Below are 19,325 nucleotides of genomic sequence, written 5' to 3' on the forward strand. Positions count from 1 at the left end.
TAGGAGGCAGTGAGTTCTTTCTGGTTGGCATGAAAACAATTTGACTCACTTGCTAAGGAGAAGGAAGACCTAAAAACCAAATGGGGCAATCATCATGTAAGTATAGTGATACGTTAGGCACAATGCTATTATTGAGCGTGAAGGACAGAAGAAAGAGAAGACAGAGAAGCCAAGGGAAGCCATGCCTGTAGTTTCATGAGTGGTTTTTGCCAACCCCCGAGAAAAACATCATGGCCATCAAAACAGATTCAGTCCCCCCACCCCGGGAGCAGCAGTGGTTGCTGGAGTCCTGTCCCCAGGTCATTGCCAGCTACAGTTTTCCCACTTTATAAAAAATCGTATGCAGGCCAGGAAGGAAACCTCTGGCTCGTGGACCCCCTGCCGTGGGGATGGTGTGAGGGAAGGAAGCTGTAACATCCAGTAGCCTTTTTCATGTCCCTGAGCTGTCCCCCTCTTCTGCTGGAAACAAGGTGACGGTCAAAGAACGATAGAAGATGGGAAATTAAATCATGACTCTTGGAATATCTACCCACATGTCACTGCATCGGGAATATTAAGTCATCTGTGGATGTTCTGCTCATTTCGCAGTTGGTGAAAAAGTCGATAACAAAGGAACGGGAGAAAGCCCCTCTTCTTGAAAAATTCTCCCCGAATGGCCATCACTAACTCAGACCTTGAGCAGGTGCCCACCCGCCAGTGTCCTTGTTCTGTGTGACGTGGTCACTAATGAATGTCTCTGTGCTGAAGGCTTCAGCCAGCCCCACTGACAAATGGACCCCTCACCTAATTTGGGGGTAAGGAGGTTGCTACCCCACCCCTACCCCCTAACCCTGGCTGTTTACCAGCCTTTACAGGGCCTTTGTAAGAATGTTTAAAATGGCGCCATTTTTCATCTGCCAGGATGCACCTGCCATGCTGTGAGGGGAGTGGGGGCACTGAACTTCAACCCCGCCCCCCACCCCTCACCCCCTCCGCCTGGTGCTTTTGTGCAGTGTGCGCACTGCACATCCAGATGCAGCAGTCCTGTTCTTGCTGTGGGTTTCTCTTATCTGGAAATGTTTTCTTATATGGAAATGTGCCCTTATCTGGGCCCGATGCCATCTCTGGTCAGTCATGTAACACATGATGGACTGATGAATCATAGTTTCCTAGAGGGTTCCTTGATGCCTTGCAAAGGAAAGATATGTAGGCAAAACTGTTTTTCTGGCCAGCTATTCTCCCAACCTGACCTGAGCTGAGCCTCAGAAAACCATGGGTTCTTGAGTCAGTGATGCTCTTGAACAGGTTGGTGGGTTTGCTTTCTCTTTCTCAATTAATGCTGGTCTGCATCCCAATCACAGTCTCCTGGGGCATTCAGCCCCAGCCCCAGTTCTAGCATAGGATCTACTCTTGGTCGGTTTTCTACTGTCTCTCTTGCACCAAAAATAGATACTGAGAAGTATTTCAGCCATCCCTGCCTGTCTTGAAATAAGAAAAGACCTCACTTATTCTCCTGGGGTAAGTCAAAGCTGGGGGCTAAGCAGTTACTGCTTTCCTGAGAATTCCTCGCACACGTCCCCCCCCAACCCAAGACACCCCATGGCCCACTCTCATTGAGTGGATGAGGGAAGCGCACTCAGGGCCCCACACCCCAGGCTCCACAGGAAGCCCAACTTACAGTCAACAGTGTTTCATGCTGCCCAGATTTCTCCTAGCTGCTCACGAAAGAGGAGGTACGAAAAGAGGAGGAAAGCTCCAAGCTCATCAGCCCCCAGTCATCAGCCCAATCAGTACAGACTTGTAATTTTCAAGCTCTTACACATTAGAAGCAGTTAGTGATCACAGACATATGATCCCACCTAGCCATCCTATGGTTGCCAACGCCAAAGCCCAGGAAATGCCTCCAGTGTCCTAAGCTGTGTAAATGTGAGGTCATCACCGCAATTCCAGCAGAGGCTGGCCAAAGCTGGTTCTTCTATGTGATCTCCCATATAGCTGGCCCATTTTTTTTTCTCTGAGCTTTTCTTGTGGAGGCTTTTAGTCTCCTACAGGTACTGAAGGGTCACTTCAGTTGCTACAGGATCACCCCACTCTCAGGAACTTATCCAGACCCCCAGGATAGTGATGAGGGGGGCCGTGGGCCTTCCCCAGGCAGTGCCGTTCACAACTCACCTACAGAGATTCTGCCTCTACGAACCTTGGATCCAAATCAACTCCTGCCTGTGGTTAGTGTCTTTTTTGTGGGGGACAACGGGCTACAGGACCGCTGTGGGGCTCAAAGGAACTACAGGAAGAGAAAAGGCTATTTGGCTACGGATTCCAGCAAATCCAAAACGGTCATCAAAGACCTTGTTGGTGGGCAGCTGGTTGCATACTGGGGCGGGGAAGAATCTTGTTAATTCAAAGCACAGAAAACAGAAGCGACAAATCTTGAATTAACAAAGTATGGCTTATCTGATATTTTTATCAATGCATAACAGGGTATCTCCTCGCTCCAAAAGATACAGATTTTTCAATAAACTAATATCAGATGAAGCGAGTCTGGCGTGGGTGTATAATGGCCTCCCGGTGTCACTTCCCCGCTCGTCTGCCCCCAGCGTGGTGCCGATTCCCGGCTGGGGGGTGTTGTGTGAGCGTGTCTCTGCTGTGTACTAACCCTGCTCTTTTCCCTCTCTGCCAGTACACCTCTAAGTTACTGTCTTGCAAGGTGACTTCCGAGGTACTTTTCCACTTGTTTGTCTTGGTGTTCCTGCATGCCTGACCCAAGTGCATGCTCTTGTGGTTGGCCGTTTCCTGACGTGTTAAAGGAGAAGGGCAAGAAAGCAGCTCGTCTCCATATTTCTTTCTTCCAGCCTTTGCGGAACTGGGGACTGCCTGGAAATGTTGGGGTGTATGCAACAGTGCTACCCGCTGCTGTGGTTTGCTGTGCTGTGTGTGGGGGGGGCTGGAGAAGACCTCGCCCTGCTCACGGATCTGGAGGGTGTTTGCACTCGAGGGCACGGACGTTAGTTTCTCCAGGCACTGATAGCAAATATACTCAGGTCTGGTTAGAAAACAAGGCCGCTCAAGCGGACCGAGCTGTTGATTCTGACCAGTCCTTTGGTTGCCATAGCACAAATCCAGAGTTCGGCTCCGTAGCCTCAGGACAAGTTACTCCAACACCGAACCATCCCAGTGCCCACTTCCCTCCCTGCCCCGATCTTGAAACCTGTTTTTGTTTGTTTTAGAAGCTCCTGTCAGTATTGAATTTCCCCGAACCTCCTCCTTTCTGTACAGTTTCCTTTTACACAGATTTCACAAATACCTGTGTTGTGAACAGTCACAGTGTTTCCTTTTCCTCTATTTTTAAATATTTTTCCTTTTTTTATGGGAAAACACTATGTTTTCCTATTTTTTTTTCTTTAGCATTTGACTATTTTTAAAAGAATTATTTTAAATCTACAGCACTGTGGGGAGACTCATTCACTCATTGGCTCGATTAACAATCTAGTGAGGACCTAGCAGGCACCAGCCACTTTTCTAGGTTCCAAAAACAGAACAGTCGACAAAACCAAGTCCCTGATGTCACGGAGTTGGCATTCAAGTGTTCCATTAAGAACAGATAATAAAACGATAAAGTCCGCCTTTCCAGCTTTGACCACTCTTATCATTTCGTAGTATTTGCTTAATATTTTAAAAATAAACTAATATGGCAAATACCATTCAGGCCCTCTTGTTACTTCTCTCAGTCCCCACTTCTCTCTCTCCTGAGGGGTAACTTCTCTTGAGTTGGGGTTCATCATTTCTATGCATGTTTTTACATTTATATTTCATATGTTTCTATACATGAATAACATCCTATGGTTTTGCATGCCTTAAAACTTTCTAAAAATGACATACTGTAGCATCCTCCACTCCTTACTTTATTCTGTCTACACTGGTTTTTTTAATAGGTTTATTTATTTATTTTGAGAGAGAGAGTGAGAGAGACAGAGCATGAGTGGAGAGGGACAGAGAGAGAGAGAGAGAGAGAGAGAGAGAGAGAGAGAATCCTAAGCAGGCTCCATAGCTGTCAGCACAGAGCCTGGATGCGGGGCTCAGTCTCATGAACTGTGAGAATCATGACCTGAGCCAAAATCAAGAGTCAGATGCTTAGCTGACTGAGCGACCCAGGCGCCCCTGTCTACCTTGTTTTCAGATGTGTCCACGTTGTTACTTGGGGCTCTACTTCATTCATTATAACTGCTGTATAGGATCCCTTTGAATGACTGTAGCACTATTTATTCATCCTCCTATTTCCTATGGAAATGTTGGTTGGTTCTCTCTCTCTCTTGATTGGTTCACTTTTTTTCTTTTTCTTTTTTTTTTGCCATTACAAACAATGCTTCAGTGAATGTTATTGTACATGTCGCTTTGCATAACCTACAGAAGAGTTTCTATCTATATGTCTAGGAGCAGAAGAACTAGTCATATAAGGACAACACATCCCCACACTCATTACATATTGCAAATTATTTTTCAGAATGGCTGTGCTAACTTATAGCACAATATATTTTTAAAACCTCCCTATTTTGCAAAATCTTTAGAACCAGAGATGGGAGCTGATGATGATTAGTAATTTTCTTTCATAAGATATAAAATGAATATTGAGAATATCATTCCCTGTACCCTCCTCAGTGACTAATTGTGCTTCTCATCTTGGCAATGGCAGTGGAAGAATTCGGCCCTAGGCCCCTATCCCCTCTGAGTTAGCACCATTAAGAATAACAAAAATCCAATCGAATATATTCAAGGAAGGTAAAACTGGTGCCAGTCTATCTTCAGCTGAAGAGAAATTTAGGAAGACAAAATGTTAACGTAAATAGGGTGATTGACATTACTTAACCCCTCTGCCTTTTGTTACATCCCCCCAAATACAATTGTCTCTGTTGATGTCTAGGCAAAGTTCAGCAATTTTCTGGAATCCCCGCAAGCACTAGAGAGGGAAAATTCATAGTAGAGGGTTGTTCAAAGACAACTGATTTTTTTCCCTCCCACCAGGTCTAAATCTGAATTTGCAAAATCAATGAAGCCTTAAATCAGGTTTTTCTATTATTATTTTTAAACTTTTTTTGTTTTCCCCTCTCCATTCTACAGAGTATAATTGCTCTTTCTGTTGCTTCTTCCAACAAACTATTTTACTGTTTTTAAAAGAATTATTTCAAGTCTATAGAACTGTAGGGAGAGTCACTCACTCATTCACTCAGTTAACAATCTACTGAGGACCTACTACGCGCACAGGCACTGAGCCGCGGGGCAGCGTGGTGGCCTAGGGCATCAGCTCCACACCCAGGATTCTGGGTGCCCATCTGAGCTTCTCCTCCGCCTTAACATTGGTCAACTTAACCTCCCTTTGCTTCAGTTTCTTCCTATGTGAAGTGCGATTAACAATAGTAATAATAGTAATAGTGTGAATCCCGTAGGACAGTCAAGATCGTAACAGTAAGTGGTGCACAAGGACATGTGATGTGTTACTAGAGCCCTGAGGCAAGTGCTTTTTTTTTTCTGCCCAGAAAAGAAAGGAATGGGCTTTAGGAAATAAAGTTGATATGCAATAACTCAAGTGTCAGAGCTCTAGATTTGCTCTAGAGAAACACACACACACACACACACACACACACTGCAGTACTGTACTCTGAATTAATTATGGAACAAATGCTCATTTAGATGAGCTATGGCCTAACCCTAAAGGGCTTGGCCTTTGAACCTTCAAAAGGCCATCGTAGAGTGGCCCCTGAGCCAGTCCTGGATCAGAAACCTTGTGCACCTGAAGACAATTTGACCGCAAGGTTGCTGGCTGTTTTTATCACGACCCGTTTATTTTCCTGTCTTTGCCATTATGAGAGGCTCTAGATGTCCTCAGAAATTCAGTATCGTGTTAAGCAGCGTACAAATTAGGGGAATGAATTAAGAAAAGAGCCTTCGTTATTGGCGTAAGTGAATTCTTTGGGCTGCAGCAAGCAGATATTCAAATCCAAGCTGTGCTGAATATTTCCATAATTATAAAGATTTCCCTGCCCATAATGCTTTCTGGTGGCTAAGCTCCGTGAGGGCAGAGGCCATTCTATCCTCGACATAAAGCACTGCACCTGACACTTGGTAGGAAGCCAGTAAGTATCTGTAAGATGGATGGAGAGACAGATTGTAACACGGGTTCCTGAAGAACAAAGGAGACTGAATTTATTTAAGATGATTGAGAATTAAAATAGAGCATAAATAACAAGACAAGGGACCATTCTTTTCAGAGCCATGATTGATTTTTAGCTTTTCTGGAAGCTTTTCAGTTTGTATCTACAACCGGCCAAGTGAACAGATGAGCATCTTACACAATGTCGAGTTCCTTATAAAATGATAAAATTTTATAAAATTTAAATTATAAATTATAATTATAAATTATAAAAATTATAAAAATGCCTCATGTGTTGGAACACCACTTCATAGCTTACAAAGCCCCTTCGCATAATGACAGAACTAATGATTGTTTGAAAACTATGCGCCAGGATCTACGCTAAGTGCTGTGCATACATTGCCCCATTTATTCCTCAGGCCAACTCTGAACTGTAGTTTTTATAATTCCCATTTCACACATCAGAGAACTGAGGCACAAGGTAAGTGACTTTTCTAAGGTCACTAGGGTTTAAATCTAGACTTGCTTGGACTCCAGGGTCAGCACTGCCTCCGGAGAAAGCCTGGGAAAGACGGCAGGTGCTGTTTCTATCTTGCAGATAAAGAGATGCCATGAACGACACCAACGTGTTCCAGACAGGACTGGAAAGAAAGGACTTCTAGTTCCAGTCCAGTGCTGTTTCTCAGTACCATGTTACCACGCACTGACCTTCTAGAAGAATCCTCTATTTACCTACACCAGATTTGGAAGCATTATTTGCTCCTCCTACTGGTTTCTTATTCTTACATATGGGATAAGTGACCATGGTATGCTTACACAAGACACTTTGTGACATGGCTTATGTGCTTAACAACGACCATTCATTTAGGAGACATGGCTAGTGCATCCTACATGTTAAGTCCAGCTGTCCCTGCTGGGGGCACTGGGGACAGCTTCCCTGAGGAAAGCACACTGAAGCTCTGGGAAGTGCATCCATTTGTCAGATGTGCAAAGAAGCAGGTTGAGATGGACCCCCAGACCGTTACTCTACCCAGAATTTGCTTGTGCCTCGGTTCCCACCACTGCCTGTCACCTGCATCTCCTTGCTTCTCTAGACTTGCCAGCAACTCTGTCCCTTGCCAAAATGATTATTCTTAGAATAAGCAAAGCCTTCATTGCATTTTGGATCATCAACCAGTGTTGGCTCTGCTAGACTTTTCTTTAATATCAGAAACTGCATGTCCTAAGCGAATGCCACAGTAATTTAATTGGTTGGCGTGCATGGGCTCCCTTGTGGTGCAGTGCCATGAAACTGAGCCATTTCTCATATGTTGGCAACCCGAATGTCATCCATCTTGATCAGACTAAAGCTGGAGCAGCCTGGCTGAAGTTTTCCCTCGGGAGTCCACAGACTATTCTAGCGAACTGAAGGGAGGGAGGCCTTACCCTGATGGTGGTGAGCCTATCTGTCCTTGATGTTGTCACCTCGCATTTTATTTATTAGCATCTGTGGCCCTGACATTGCGTTGGCATGCTCGGATTGCTTTTTATTGGCCTGGGAAACTATTTTTCTTTCCACTTAGTTTCTCTTGGCAGTTTGGTTATACCAAAGCAGACTTTTATGATATAAATGTGATCATAGCTTATGTAAGTCCACAGAGCTTGAGAGATTGAATCCACACTGGTCCAGTTGTTTGGAATTATTTTCCAGTTTACTTGTTCACAAAGAGACCAAGATGGCCTATAGCTGTGCTGTCCAATATGGTAGTCACAGGGTCCCTGAGGATATTAAAATTAAAATTAATTAAACTTAAATGTTTAGTTTCTCAGCCACACTAGCCTTATTCCTTGTGCCCCATAGCCATGTAGCTTAGCGGCTACCATATTGATAACACAGATAGTAATGTCTGTCAGACAGCACTGATCGGATGACATGTAGAGATCTGTGTTATCAACACACTTAGTGCAGAGTCAAGTGTGGTTCAAAAAGAGGTGCAGAACATTTCAGGGTAATTAAATCTTTCTATATTGAAAACTATGGGTCAAATAGCAAATGAAATCTGGCTTGGAAATGAGTGCATATCCGGAACCAACCAGCCTGCTTTACTGACCATGTCTCTCCTACCTCCCAGCAGTATCAGACCGTCTTACATTCCCTTTGTTATATGCTATTGAGAAGGAAGGAGGAAAGACATGGAGAAGTTGATTTGTGTACATAGTGAACATCCATGAACTCTGGTTAATTTTCTTCCCTCTCTCTTCAGGTCCTTGAGGCCACACGGGTTAATCGAAGAAAGAGCGCACTGGCCTTGCGCTGGGAGGCAGGGATCTATGCCAACCAGGAGGAAGAGGACGATGAGTAACAAACTTCCTTCCACCCAGGAAGCTTCTTTGGTGCTTGGGTTACCAAGAAACCAAGCAATCAACACATCGAAGCATTTTAATGGAATATTTATTGAAGTGCAAACAAACTCCACAATCCTTATGTAGACCAGAAGCTGCAATGACCAACAATTAAAAATAAAGTAAAAAGAAGCCTACCCATCAAACTCTATAAACACCCAGGAGTCAAAAGACAAAGGATTTTTTGAGACTCAAAAGAATCACCTGGATTTGGACCAATCCACAATTGATCCAAAAGGACAAAGCAGTAACAAGCAAATCAACATGGTTGCTCCAGGCGGAATTGAGACCAGCCTCGCTGGGTGATGACAAACATTGGTGACAGGGCCATTTAGAGCTGCAGAGCCCACGCTGGTGCAATCTACAGGGTGTTGGAGACTCCCTGCACCGGTTCCCTACCGTCGCTCACAGCATCAGAGGTGTGGGAATAACTCCGTTTACTCCAGCAGCCGTAAAATGAAATGCAAGTTTCTCTATATCTGCCAGGAGAGGCAATTAGGATTCCATTTCTCTTACATCTAATTGTTTTTAATTGGGAGCAATTAATGATCGCAATATATAAAATCCACCTTCTTAAGACAATGTTTCTTCATGTTGCAAACACAATCTATTCTACATGAGGGGTTTGAGAAAGAGGGAGAAAGCCAAACCAAATGGATTATTTTAGCTTTAGGATCTCGTCTGCTTGTAGTATTGACTAATTTGCCGTTTATGAGAACACATTTTCACAATTATGTTTCTTCATATGAAAACTATATTTAGTGGGCAACAACTATTTTTATGATGGGATGGGGGGAGTATATCCATGTATAAAATCTGTACACATCCAACAGCTTGGCTCAAGATGGTGGGGGTATTTTTAGAGTGGCAATAATTGAAAAAAGGGCAAACTCTGCCTTCGAGAGGCAGATGACAGGAAATAAAAAGGTGTTTATAACTATATTTTATATTATAAAGTGGATCTTAGTAGGAAGAATGACAGATTATTTTGGATCAATCAGAAAGGAATCATTAAAGAAAGGACATGAAGGTAGACAGAGAAACAGGGAGGGAGAACGTGGGAAATTAAGGAAGTAACAGATATTATTTTTGCTGAGCAACCAGCGTTTTTCAGAATGATGAAGAGAAAAATATAGAATAGAAATCTAAGTGCAGGCTTGGAATCAGCTACAAATCCTAAAGATGGTGTGTGTGTGTGCGTGCGTGTGTGTGCGTGTTTGTGTGCGCGCGTGTGCGCGTGCCCGTGCGTGCCCGTGCGTGCTCATGCACGTCCCTTTGTGTGTTTGGGTAAAGTGTGTGTGCAAGGATTAAAATTCCAGAATGCTCATGGGACAAGGGTGTACAGTTATTTCCTCCAAAGCTGTTTGCCAGCGTCAGGAGTGAGTGAGAATTTCTTTTTTATGAAAAGGGATATAGAGGCACCGACCTGATGCAGTATTTGTAATATTAAATTGACCTAACATGGTATTTGCATGAGTCACAATTGCAAAGTTTTGAGCAGTTTTGTAATTTGACATTTAGAGAAGTACCGTATTTATTCTCATGCTTTGTATTCATAGCTTAGTATACTGTAAAGGATGCCAGCTTTAGCTTACTGTCATTTAAAGCAATATGATATGGGTATTCAATAATTGGGTGCCCTGAATTTCTGGATGAGAAAAGTTTTTAATTCTGGCCATGAGAAAAAACACTGACCAGCCTTTCTTTTTTCTATTTGTTTTAAAACTATGGTTTTTAAAAGAGCAATAATGAAGCCAGACCTCACTAAAATTCCTTTTTGTTTTTATACTGTTATGTCACAAGCTCTAATATGTTATTCTGACAAATAACAACTCCACAACAGTGTGTACGTAGATGTTAGGCACATTACCTTTGCTTCTTTTAATAGTGTAGTGTTGACTTTAGGGGGAAAGTTTATTCACAGGCAAGCAGTAGGCATAAAGTAGAAATGCAACCATCTGATAACTTACAAGGATCCTTTAAAACTGCCAAAGGAACCTGCAATTTGAAGCCAAATTCTAGAGATCGGTGGCTGGCACCATCTTTATGTGGTGTATTCTCCTGAATATCGTGAAGGAATATTCAACAAAATGTGCTAGCCATTGGGGACACAAAACAAATAAGATCCCTGCTGCAAGGAATTCATTTTCAAGTGGGGGAGGCTGGCATGGAGACAGACATTCCCAGGAAAATGAGGTTTGTGTTAGACTAGAAGTCCTGGCGGGTGAAATGGGAGCCCCCAGGAAGGCTGCCTTGCCTGAGGATTTTCAGCGTTCCCATGGCAGGCATGTGACTAAAAGATGGGACAAGAGCTTCCTGTGGCTCAGGGGTACAGTGGCAGCTAGGATGGCTGGAGAGCAGATGGTTTTATGAGATGCACAAAAAAAGAAACATGCTTCGTGTTTTCTGGACTAACTCTGAATCTGGTAGAGAACACAGACTTGATATAGACAAACACTGTCTTTCCCAAGAGGAAACAGCCCTCAGGACCCACCTGACGTTGTGTTTTGAAGGAAGCCGGGTCCCCACCCATCTTAAACCTACATTTGAGAAGAGAATTTGCAGCTGAATGGGAAGCTTAGGAGGCCACACAATTCGTGGAATCTTTTGGAGGCAGACAAATTGGCCTTTGACTACAGTTGACTGAACCGGAAGCATTGCCTAGAGTTCTAGCAGGGATCCTTTGGTCCTCGCTCCACGTGTAGATAAGGCAACAAATGCAGAGTTTCCGTGAGCCTCCCACAGTCACAGCGCTGCTTAACTGTGGCCCCTACATCTGCAACATTCGCTTGTTCCCTCTGCTGCCTTCTGAGGACTGCTGTCGATTTCCTTGGTCCACTCACTTAGAATCCTATTAAAATGTAAATTGCAGTTCCCTTGGAAGAGCCAGGTTTTATCTGTGCTCTTGAGTTTTTTCCTCGTTCAGAAAACATCGGGCTTTGTACACAGCACCGTGCTAGGCCCTGGGATCCCAAAGGAACCCCTTTAACCGTCTGAACATGCAACAGACCCCTGGAGGAGAGTCATTACTGCCTAATCCATCAAGAGGAAGAGGCCTGTCAAGGAAATTGGCCTCTGATGCTCGTCCCTGCCCCCAAATAGCACGCAAGCTTGTTAATCTCAACTATAACAAATGTTTAGATTCTGTAGATGTTAAAAGCTTTCCTGAAAGCGTTCCCTTCCACAGTGTTTATAGATGTTCACTTTCCTCGGGAGCTGATTAACTACTGACATGCCTTGGCTCTCTCATCCAGAAATTATGGAAACAGGGTCTGTCAGTGGTAGGAGGCTGGGCTGTAGTCTACTCGGGTGACACAATGCAATTTCCTTGCCTCTTTACACCTCTGCATGCTGCCCACCTTAGACAATGACGTATAAGCAGTATATAGATCAGTGTCCACGTACATATACAACACAACACAACACACACATATAAGGTGTAACAAACACTAAGACAGTGTTGACTCTTGTCTCTGAAGACAAACATTTTTCCAACTCAAGAATGGATGTAATTAAACTATGTATTGAAAAAAAAATAGCCTAAGTGTTTAGAGATGGTGAGTATATCCAGTTTTAGTGACAGAACCAATTTCCTGAATTTTAAGCATTCAGTGAGTGAACTGCCAGCTTTGATTTTGTGTTGCCCTTTACCCAAATGACTTTTTTTTTTTTTTTGGAGGAGGGGTGGGGGGGAAACAGCAGCAATACTGTGTTTGAAAATTATACTCTGTATCTGGCTCTCCTGTGTATGTTAACCACTTAAATGTTATTATCCTGCTTCAGTTTTATAGTGATTGTGAGGCATTCGATGCAAGTATACAATTATTTTCTCATTAAAACCCGGTGTGTGCTGTGTTTTTTTATAAACCATGGCTACTTGTTTGACTGGGGGTGGAGAGAGGTCAGAAGACGGACCCGCCAAACGGTGACACGCAGGCGCCCTTGGCCTTGACTTCTGTGTGTCGGCATCTGCCTCTCGCATACTTGAACCACAAAGGCTAAACCAGCTGGTGGGGCAGTGGTCCCCAGCCTGTGACAGGCTGTCCCAATGCCCCTTTTTGCCATGCTGTCTCCAACTGCCCTGGCTAGAGCCTAGAAACCTCTGACGGGACCCCGGAAATGATTCGGGTACCTCTGGATGAGGTAGGTGTACTCCAAGGTCAGAGATGGCTGGGCAAACAGTAGGACAAATGGTTAAAACTCAAGCTTTGCATGTGGCTCCTGGGTTCTAATTCTTATTATCACATTCTCAGCACCTGTATTCAGCTCTCCTCTGAAGAATGGAGAATTTCAGACTTTAAAGAGCATATGAAGACCACAGATTAATCAGGAAGCTTCTTCCCCAAATTTCCTCGTGCCCTCCTATCTACTCCCTCACGGCCACTTCAGGGTCCAGCTGCCCCGTTCACCCTCTGGCCCCTCACACTTACCTGTAGCGCAGACCTTCTGTCTCCGGTTCCTCCCCACCACCGCCACTCTCCTTGGGGTCTCTTCCTCCATCTCTCCCATCTACGGGACTCCTTCCAACATTCTGGGGCAGCGCGTTGTGATCAGCTAGGGATTCCGCGTCCTGGTCATTTTTGCACCCATCACTACTATCATCTGGGGGTGCTGGGCCACGCCAGGGAAGTCACGTGCACAGGGCTGGGTACTCGGAACGGGTTGCAGAGTCTGGTATGTCAGGGTGGAAGGGATCTTCAGGGATTCTCACGGAGGAAGCTCTTAGGGCAAAACTAATGCGAGGCATTACTACTAATGGGTAAAGGGCGGATATGCAGGCTTTTTGCTGTGACCTAGACCTATGGTCACTACTCCGGGTTCATCCCTCCCTGTATATATTGGTGTCAGACAACCGTTGTGGGACACATGAGGCCATGAAGTCACTTTGGAGCATTGCTCATTTTAATTATGGGATTCCTATGCCATAAGAGTGTGGTGACTATGTATCTCCCTGCACAGAACCCACACAAAATTCAGAATGGGGCTGCTGGGAGCACAGAAAACAAGTGGGGAATCGAAAGGGAGACTTTCAAAGGCTTTAAAGATGATACCAAGGCAAAGAACGGGGCCTCAGGAAATACCTGCAGATGGCATACCAGCAATTTCTTTTTTTTGTTGTTTAAGTTTTCTATTTTTTTATTTTAGAGAAAGAACATGAGCAGAGGAGAGGGGCTCCTAAGAGGCTCCATGCTCAGGGTGGAGCCTGACGCAGGGCTCGATCCCACAACCCTGGGATCATGACCTGAGCTGAAATCAAGAGTCGGATGTTCAACCACCTGAGCCGCCCAGGCGCCCCCACGCTGGCAATTTCTAAATGCCGCCCAAGCATTCAGATGTTTTCTGTCCGGGAAAGAAGAATGTTCGCATAATAAAAAAAAATTTTTTTTTGTTTTAATTCTGCCATGACCTAGTCATCTCAGTGTCAGTCAACCTTGATGGGAGAATTATCCAGATGCTTTGTTTTCGGTTCACAGGTAGTAGGCTCCGAACAATTGGAATGGACGTGCTGGCACCTGGCAAGGTAAAGTCACAAACCTCTCCTTTGCTTGTTTTTTCTCTGCCCACCCACTGAGGCCACATTCTGTCTCTGCAGGGGTCTTCAGCTGTTTATACTGATGTGCCTCGGGGGGAGCACTGGCTCTCCTGCCCCAGCAATAGTCTGTGTCACCTGGAGGGCTCATTAAACACAGATGCAGCCTTCTGATTCAGTACGTCTAGGGTATGCAGCCCAAGAATTTTCTAACCAGTTCCCTGGAGATGCTGCTGGTGGTGATGGTCCAGGAACCTCACTTTGAGAATCACTGATCTGGAGTAAGTAATGAACGAGGTCTGGGCATTCCACTTCCATTTGAAAATGGGGGAATTGATGCATGATTTATAAGCTGCAGATACAGTCACACATCGTTCTGGGTTGTTTTGGATATTTGTCGGGGGCTTTTGTGCATTTGTCCAGCATATCAACTCAATGCTTTGTGGGTCTTGGTGAGGCAGAGCTTTGATTCCATTCAGACTGTCGAGAAAAGACAACCTCCCCACCCCCAGCAAAAAGGCTGAGCAAATTAAGAAGAAAATGTAAAGAGAAGATAATATCTATCATCTATCTATCTATCCAGACTTTGATTCCAGGGTAAGATCAAGTGATTCGTTTGATCTTTGGAAGAAGTTTTTATTGTCTGGGGCGATAGCAACATCAGGACTCCATACGTGTTGTTTTGCTTTGTTTCGTTTTGTTTTACTAACATGGTTGCACGGTTTGAGCTAAGATGCAAAATAAAAGGCCATTCTCATTTGGTCTAGAGCAGCACTTCTCAATTCGGACTCCATCTGAATCACCCGGAAAAAGCTTTAAAGTTTGGATTCATTAATGGCTGGAGCCCAGACATTAATACAAATTAAAAGCATCTCAGGAGAGACTCATATGCACCAGGCTTGTGCCTCACTGTCCAGTTCTGTGGCCCCTAACCCTGGCTGCACCGCACATAGGATCATCAGGTGTTTTTTAGAGAGACTGGCCCTTGGGCTTCACCCCAAGATCTTCTGATTCATTTCGTCTTAATTGGACATGGCTATGAACGTGGGCATGTTTTAGTAGCTGCCAAGGTTGAGAAGCTAACATGCAGCCAAGGTTGAGAATCGCTCGTCTAGTGGAGAAATGTGTTTGCCTCACAATCTGACCCTCTACAGAAAGTTCTTGGGGCAACATCAAAATGAAATGAATAAAAGGCCTTGAGGAGCTGAACTGGACCCTCTCACGGGTCCCAGGAGACAGAGGGCAGTGTTGGTGACTGAGGGAGGGACTCTGCAAAGGGGCTTTGTTACTCCTTCTCTGATACTCACAGCTCTGCTCCCTCCACCCCTCCAGCTGACAGCAGGCCCAGTGGTTAACACTTGGGTAAACTGAAGAATGAAAAAGCTACAAGGGAGGCATGTTCTAGCCTCTAATAGCTGCACACTGAGAAAAAAGCCCAAACGGACAAAGACCAAAAATGTCACCGGACTATTTCTGGGAGATGAAGCCAAGGTCATTCTTTCCGTTTTCTTCATAAGCGTTTGCAGATTTCCGTGGTATAAATATTCCTGCAATGGCTGACTTCAAGATGCCAACAGTTTAACAACTGGTTCCCAGGATCCCTGAAATTTCACAATTGGCGGAAAAAAAAAAAAACTACTGTGATTAGAAAACGCAGGCTATCCTAGAGGTCTGGAGCCAGAGCTCTCACTAACAGAGCTTTCACTGGCCTGAAGTGGCTCTTCTGAACCAGTCCCAGCAGGTAGCAATCAGGGACTCGGGATTCTGACCATCTCGTGTGATGATCGTGATGAGTCCCAGGTGGCAAAAACAGCCAGCCTAGGTCATGTGCACACTCCTGTTGCTGGGGTCTGTGGTGGAGGAGAGGAGAGGAAGGAATGCCGGGAAGACCACGTATGTGAACCCAAAGAGCCCGTCCTGCAGACTATGTCCCTGCTCGTATGGGTATTTCCATTGTCACTGTCAGTGTCCCTCTGACAAACCTTTGGGATCAGACAGGGACCTCAGATTTGAGGCTCACCACTTCTTCAGTGGAACCTTTGACCATTTACTTACTCTAGATTGGATTTCTGACTTCTGGAATTGCTGTGGGGAATGAATATAAATGGTTGGTACGGATGTGCTCAGAGTTTACTTCCTTGAAAGCCCTGCATTCAGTCAGCAAATGCTTACTGAGTGCCTACTATGTGTCCACCTCTGTGCATATGAGGACAAATGAAAATGAGGCTCCTTCAGATGGTTTCGACTGGAATTGGAGGGGCTGTTAGCATTGGGAATGTGGGGACAGAGCTGCTTCAAAGTCAGGCAATGTTTCCACAGCTGCCTGTTAAATAGGGCCATCCTGTGATAACCTGCACTGTCTTAGCATGCTTTTAATTATTCCTCGTGGCATAGGACCCATATTCTTCTGGGCAAGAGAGAGAAAGAGATCCAAGTGAAAAGATGTTTCGTAGAAGCCATAAATGTCCCAGAATTCATCAATGGAGGATCGAAAGGTGCTAGGAACTTGCAAGGGGACATTTAGGAAGGAACTCCCTTAGATGAACAAGAGGGCTGCGTGATCACCACCATGGATCATCGGAAGGGTGGAGTTTCTCCCTGTGGTCAGTGTTCCCCCTTGACGGCAAGTATGAAGTATGGCCACTAGGTGGCAGTGCTCTCCAAGGTGAAAGCGGCTTTCCCAGCCAAGAGCCTCTCCGGGGGGCCCTGGCCATTTCCCCACTCTTAACACAAGACAGGGCTCCATTGAGATCTTAGATGTAGCCACACCGAAAACACCAAAGTGGAAACCACCACATGTGCAATCCTACATGGAGGTCAAATGCGGCCCTTCACTTACACTTACGTTTCAGTGGAAAATTGGCCGTTGCCACCAGGTGGCAGCAGACATCTATTTGCGAGCTTCCACCAGCAATGGCTCTGCTTCCCAAGGCACTGTGCTGAGCGCTCTAGGTAGCTTATTTCACTCAGTTCTTACAACACTCCTTTGAACTACGTACTAGTAGTATCTTCATTTTACAAAGGAGGAAACTCCCACTCGGGGAGTTTGAATAAGTTGGTGTGCCCATGACATGACCAGGGGTGGAAGGAGGATGCAAATCCTGGCAGCTTACCTCCCCAACTTCTCATCGACTTGACTCAATAGCAAAACTTCCATCTTGGTCCTGGGCCAGTTCTGCTTTCTCTCAGCCCGGGAGAACATGCCTTCAGGACAGGACAGCTGCTGACAGCTGGAAACTGGGTGTGTACATCGAAGTGGGGTTGTGGGTGGGGCATGGACAGTCCCTTAAAAGCTGCCAATGTCACTAAGAGCCAACACATGCTAAAATTCTGGTTCCTTCCAGCTGGGCATGTGGTCTGCCCTCTACATTATCACAAATGCTACTGAGTCATGCAAATGTCTTGGTGGCCCTAGAAATTATCTCCGGCTCTCTAGCCCAGGCACATTTTCATCGGCTCCTACTCTTCCCATGTACACACACACACACACACACATTTTACAGAATCACTCCAGCTCTAGATGTCCACTTCTGTACTGAGTAGGGTAAAGCTAGACTGCCAACAAAGAGACCCAATAATTAATTCAGTGTCTGAAGGAAGACATTTTATTTCTGTCTCACATTACAGTCCAAGGGGAGCATTCAAGCTCTGAGGGCAGATTTAAGTTAGCGTCTTTGTCCTCCATCCCCTCTGGGACCTGTTGTCAAGGGCATGGTTCGGCTTTAGGAAATGGTAAGATGCAGTGAAACCATTTACCGAAAACACGGGTGTGCCCATTCCCTGGACCCTCAGTGGCCGTGGCTTCCCTGCATTGATTAAGACAGTAGACTGGCTTTTATTTTATTTATTTATTTATTTAAATATGAAATTTATTGTCAAATTGGTTTCCATACAACACCCAGTGCTCATCCCAACAGGTGCCCTCCTTAATGCCCGGCACCCACTTTCCCCTCTCCCCCTCCCCCCATCAGCTCTCAGTTTATTCTCAGTTAAGAGTCTCTTATGGTTTACCTCCCTCCAACTTTTCCTCCCCCCATGGTCTTCTGGTAAGTTTAGTGGAAACATATGGTATCTGTCTTTCTCTGTATGACTTATTTCACTTAGCATAACACTCTCCAGTTCCATCCACATTGCTACAAAAGGTCATATTTCATTCTTTCTCATTGCCAAGTAATGTTCCATTGTGTATATAAAGCACAATTTCTTCATTCATCAGCTGATGGACATTTAGGCTCTTTCCATAATTTGGCTATTGTTGAGAGTGCTGCTATAAACATTGGGGTACAAGTGCCCCCATGCGTCAGCACTCCTGTATCCCTTGGGTAAATTCCTAGCAGTGCTATTGCTGGGTCATAGGGTAGATACTATTTTTAATTTTTTGAGGAACCTCCCCACTGTTTTCCAGAGCTAGACTGGCTTTTAGAGATTAGGAAACTATTTCTAGAATTTCTATTGCTACCACAGAAGCTGGCAAGGGAGCAATCCAAAGGAAGTCTGAAGGAATAAGCTGTTAAAAACGTGATCTAAGTCGCACATCCTCTCTTGGTACATAGTCCCCATCAAGTGTATCCTTTCCCGGGGTTATAACGGCACAACCTATGGGAAGAGAAATAGTTACAAGGACAGGTGAGAGGAACACAGAGCTAGAAAGTCCTCTGCACTCATCAGGATATCCCATGCCTTTTAACACAAGGGATACCGCATGCCTCCTTGTGCATCACAGATACCACTCAAACACCCACGTCCCACAAATCCCATGTATCCCGGAAGCAGTGTTGGCATGCTTAATGGGGACTCGTGCGAAAGTTTCGCCTGGGCTGGGGAGCCTCAGGGACAATCACCGATAAAAATAAGCTGACTGTGCTCGGCTGCCCCTCAGTCATGCCACCTGTGTCTCACCCAGTGCGGTGGAGCAGGACTTTATGGAACGTGTCTGGGTCATGCAGCTGCTTGCACTTGAGCTACCTTCTCTGAGTTGCAAGCCATGCAGATTGACCCTGAGAAGCTGCTGGTGGCTGCTGAATACGTTTGCCGTGTTTTTCGGTCCGAGTTAACGTCAGCTGGTCAGAAACGACCTCCCGCTTGCCTCCAGAGCTGCTGGAGCACGGCAGTGACACTTTGCTAACGCTATAGAATGTATTCACGAAAGATAAATGATGTTCTATAACCACGGGTTCATGAGTTGTTTGGGGGAGGGTTGTATCAATCTGCCAGCAAAGCTTAGTGGTGATAATGATATGCATCTGGTTTTGGTGGAGCCTGTGGGGTTTTGACCATTGAAGGCTGGCC

General features: G+C 45.1%; 1 protein-coding gene across 10 annotated transcripts in view; it reads left to right on the forward strand.

Moving 5' to 3' along the window:
- PALM2AKAP2 (PALM2 and AKAP2 fusion) overlaps positions 1 to 12,345 on the forward strand; it is a 443,632-nt gene extending 431,287 nt beyond the window's left edge. For 6 of the 10 annotated variants that reach the window (XM_019454232.2, XM_019454240.2, XM_019454238.2 and 3 more), the window contains 2 exons: positions 2,660 to 2,698; positions 8,368 to 8,586. In XM_019454232.2, coding sequence (XP_019309777.2) covers positions 2,660 to 2,698; positions 8,368 to 8,466 — 138 coding nt within the window. In that variant the 3' untranslated portion in view covers positions 8,467 to 8,586. Of the gene's footprint in view, positions 1 to 2,659; positions 2,699 to 8,367 lie in introns of all 10 variants that reach the window. The other 4 variants (XM_019454234.2, XM_053908167.1, XM_019454235.2 and 1 more) reach the window with 3 other exon arrangements.
- The last annotated feature ends 6,980 nt before the right edge of the window (positions 12,346 to 19,325 follow it).

Source organism: Panthera pardus, unplaced genomic scaffold (assembly GCF_024362965.1).
Source record: "Panthera pardus isolate Hobbes unplaced genomic scaffold, ASM2436296v1 HiC_scaffold_20, whole genome shotgun sequence".
Lineage (NCBI taxonomy): Eukaryota > Metazoa > Chordata > Mammalia > Carnivora > Felidae > Panthera > Panthera pardus.